Here is a 3,668-nt window from a genome sequence, read left to right as displayed (position 1 = left end):
TGGGAAAGTGTAATATTGTTTGTACAATATACTTTCAAAGAGAAAGGCTGTAAAGGAAAAACTTTTTAAATGTGCAGTACGTTTGAGTCCTATGATTATGAGATTTTTTCCACTGCCGCTTCATGTCTATTTGAACTTTTTTTTTATATAAATGAACGAAGTCAACTCTTCTGCGGTGCGGTGGTGCGTCCGTCTCACGCTATGCCTGGGGACTGGAGCACTGGGAGGAAGGGAAAGGCTCTAAGGACCCGACCTCAGAACGATTCTGTCCTGCTTTGCAATGGGCCCTCTGCACCACAGCTCCCCCCCTTTTTTTCCGCCGCCCACCACTCGGAAACCCCACGGCGGCGCCCAGCCGTCCGGCTCCACTCCCGGGTGCGGACCCCTACGGGTGCGCTGGGAGACCGCCCGCCCAAGAGTTCCCGACACGTGGGGAGGGAGGGAGCGTCCTAGGAGGGGGGCTTGGGTGTGTGCTTGCCAGTGGGAGAAACCAACCCAGGGCACCTCGGTGTCACCTTTTTCTTGTGCTGCTTTGCGGCCCAGGGGAGTAAGAAGCTCTCCCCACGCCCGGCTCCTCTTACAGGCAGGTACCGAGAGATTAAACACAGGAAGGCTCTGGCCGCGACCCGCGCTGGCCGCACGTACCCGCGCCCCAGCTCTTCGTCGCGCCGCCGCCCCTGCCCCGGCGCGGTGGTAGGACCCGGCAGCGACGTCACCCATTGTTTACAAATCAACGCGAGCCGGTAGGACTCCGGCTCCCGCGGCTGCACGCGCGCGGCGCGACTACCCGGTGGGCTCCGGCTTCCGCGTCCGCCCGGCCCCAACCCCGGCCCGGCCTCAGCGCCGCGCCCCGCCGAGCCCCGCGAGCAGCCGAGCCGCCAGCGACGCCCGCAGAGCCCCGGGTGTGCCCGGGAGGGGGGCCATGCCGTGCCGGAGGGAGGAGGAAGAGGAAGCCGGCGAGGAAGCGGAGGGGGACGAAGAGGAGGACGGCGGCTTCCTCTTGCTGGAGCAGTCGGTGACGCTGGGCGGCTCGGGCGAGGTGGACCGGCTGGTGGCCCAGATCGGCGAGACGCTGCAGCTGGACGCGGCTCAGGACAGCCCGGCCTCCCAGGGCGCGCCCCCGGGGCCGCCACTGCGGCCCCCGCGACCCCCGGCGGCGGTGCGGGCGGACAAGGCCCGGACTCCTGCGTTGCCGCTGCTTCTGCCGCCCGCGCCGGCCGAGGCGGTGGGTCCGGCGCCCCCGGGGGCCCTGCGCTGCGCCCTGGGGGACCGCGGCCACGTGCGGGGCCGGGCTGCGCCCTACTTTGTGGCTGAGCTCGCCCCAGGCCTCAGCGCCCTTCCTGGTCCGTGTCGGCGAGGATGGCTGCGGGGCAACGTCACTTCGCGCCGCCTGCAGCAGCGACAATGGCCCCCAGTCGGGGCGCGCGCCCGGGACGACGACCCGCACCGGCTCCTACAGCAGCTAGTGCTCTCGGGGAATCTCATAAAGGAGGCGGTGCGGAGGCTTCAGAGAGCCGTCGCCGCGGTTGCAGTCACGGGCCCCACGGGCGCCCCTGGACCCGGAGGCGGCCGCAGCGGACCGGATTCCGTCGCCCTGCAGCCCTCTGGCACCTTGTACTGACCTGGGGGCCTTGGAAGAGGAAGAGGAGGTCTCTGCGCATACTCAACAGCCTCCTGTCACCATTCCTGAGCTGAAGCCGCCGTCGTGGTCTGGGAGCGACCGCCTAGGCTGCTGGGAGGCGCGTGGGGAGAGCTCCCAAGCGAGGTTACCAGCCCCGGTGAGGCTGCCGGAGAACACTTGAGCATGGAGAAAAATGCACGGGCCAAAGCTTGTCCGCGGCGCGTGAGAATTATCCCGGCCACCTCGGGGCCAAGGACCTGGGATAAACTGGGAGAACTATGGCAGCTACTTGCATTGACTTGTACCTGATTTAACCCTTGGGGGCGTCGTGTGCTTGGATTATTTAAAGATAGGGCTCCAAGGGGCGAGTATCGCGAGGGCTTTATAACAATACTTGAAAACTAATGGCACGCATACATTTTCTTTATTTTCCGGTGGAGGAGCTCAGTGAAAATGGTGCTACAACTGCTGTGCAAAGAAATTGCGGAGGGAAAAAGAACGTAAAACCGTGGTGGTTGGTGGGTTAGCATCGCTCCCTCCTGTCCCCCACCAAATCGATGTGGAGGCCGGAGATGTGAACTTCATTAAGGGGTCAGAGAAAGGTGGAGAATTTTAAATGACGACCTTGTCAGCTGTGGTTCAGTCAAGATTTGCTGTACCTGAAAGGCTGTGGGGTTCCTGGGAGAGCTACAGCAGTGTTTTCTTTCTTTTGCTTCAAGAAGAGCCCTGCTTTGCCACCTCTTGGAGTTTTCCAAGGATGCACAGGCAGATAGGGACGTGTGGGGAGATGTATTTGTTTTTTCTGTGCTTTCCATAACTACTACTTCTCCTCTGCCCCTGAGGCCACTCTTGGCTGTGCCTTGAGCTTTCTCAGAAACAGCAGTAAACAATCCCTTGAGTTTCTCCTGTCCTCCCAGCTGGCCTTTCTTATTCCACCTTTTTGGTGTCTGCATGGGATTGGATGAGCCCCCGGGGCTGTTTCTTCTGCTCTGTCCTGGCTCTCTGTGGAGCCAGGGCCCTGAGTCTCCAGGGATCCTCACCCCTCACAACTCTTCTTTGTGAATGACTGGAAGCCGTGTTTAAAATGTGACTCTCGGAGAGGAGAAACCTCTGGCTTTACTTGTGAAAACTTGGTGGTGCTTTAAGGAAGGTGCCACCCTCAAACTTTAAGGTAGCTAAACCAATTTTTTAAAAAAGATTCAATGGCATGTTCATCCTCCAGATGTAGCTGTTGATGTACACTTCGCACCGGAGTGTCTGAAATTGTGGTGGTCCTGATTTATAGGATTTCTTAATTAAAATGTCTGCTAAATAAATTCGGTTTTTGTTTTGGAGCATAGTTTGGCTTTTTGGTGGAAGGTGGGGAAAAGAAAAGGAGGGTAACTTAATAATGAAGCATGCACTTTGAGAGACCTAGGCAAATGGTTGGAGCCAGTTTGCTCAGCAGAATCCTGACAGAGCTGCAGAATTTGAGTACTGGGTTGATGTTCTACAAGATCAAACAATTAAGTCCAGGTTTTTAAAAGCTACTAGATGGGCTTCCACTCCTTTTGTGGAATAAGAACATATTCCAGAAATGTTTTCTAGACTGGAGGGCAGAGGCCAAGTGACCTGTTGTGCCTAGTGGGGGTGGATGGAGGTGAGTTTTCCTCTGGATTCTGTGTGTGTGAATGAGGAGGGCACGGGCAAAGCCAGCCTGATTTCTCCTTTGAGACCCAATCATGAGCAGTGACCTAAGGAAAGGAAAATGGCTTTACAGCAATATATCCATCATTTGTAAATGGCTTGCTTTGAGCAGGCATGGGTTAGATTAACCAAAGTTACCCCTTATTCAGTCCTCAGCCCCATCTTACTCGGGTATGGAAACTTGCTGAGCCCCTTCCTATTTAGAAACCTTTCCTGGTATAGCCCAGCTCTGCTAACCAGCCCTCCTCGGGGACCTCTCCTGCTCAGCACCTCCTCCTCCCTTGCCTGCCCAGCACTCTCCCACTATGGGGCTGTAGGGACTGCTAGTGACTCAGTTTGACTCAACCCTCCTGCTTACCAG

At 57.6% G+C, this 3,668-nt stretch overlaps 1 protein-coding gene across 1 annotated transcript; it reads left to right on the top strand.

The window, feature by feature from the left end:
* The first annotated feature begins 467 nt into the window (after positions 1–467).
* On the top strand, positions 468–2,955 carry FRAT2 (FRAT regulator of WNT signaling pathway 2). Its single transcript, XM_036886503.2, has one exon. The coding sequence runs from the start codon at positions 923–925 to the stop codon at positions 1,619–1,621; it is 699 nt and encodes a 232-aa protein (XP_036742398.2). The 5' UTR covers positions 468–922; the 3' UTR covers positions 1,622–2,955.
* The last annotated feature ends 713 nt before the right edge of the window (positions 2,956–3,668 follow it).

Source organism: Manis pentadactyla, chromosome 8, assembly GCF_030020395.1.
Source record: "Manis pentadactyla isolate mManPen7 chromosome 8, mManPen7.hap1, whole genome shotgun sequence".
In the NCBI taxonomy this organism is placed as follows: domain Eukaryota; kingdom Metazoa; phylum Chordata; class Mammalia; order Pholidota; family Manidae; genus Manis; species Manis pentadactyla.
Note: the sequence above shows the minus strand (reverse complement) of the source record. Positions and strands in the feature narration are given on the sequence as shown.

Bases quoted from the DNA above. Each gene is read 5' to 3' on its own strand.
- FRAT2 (XM_036886503.2), top strand. From the start codon at position 923: ATGCCGTGCCGGAGGGAGGAGGAAGAGGAAGCCGGCGAGGAAGCGGAG.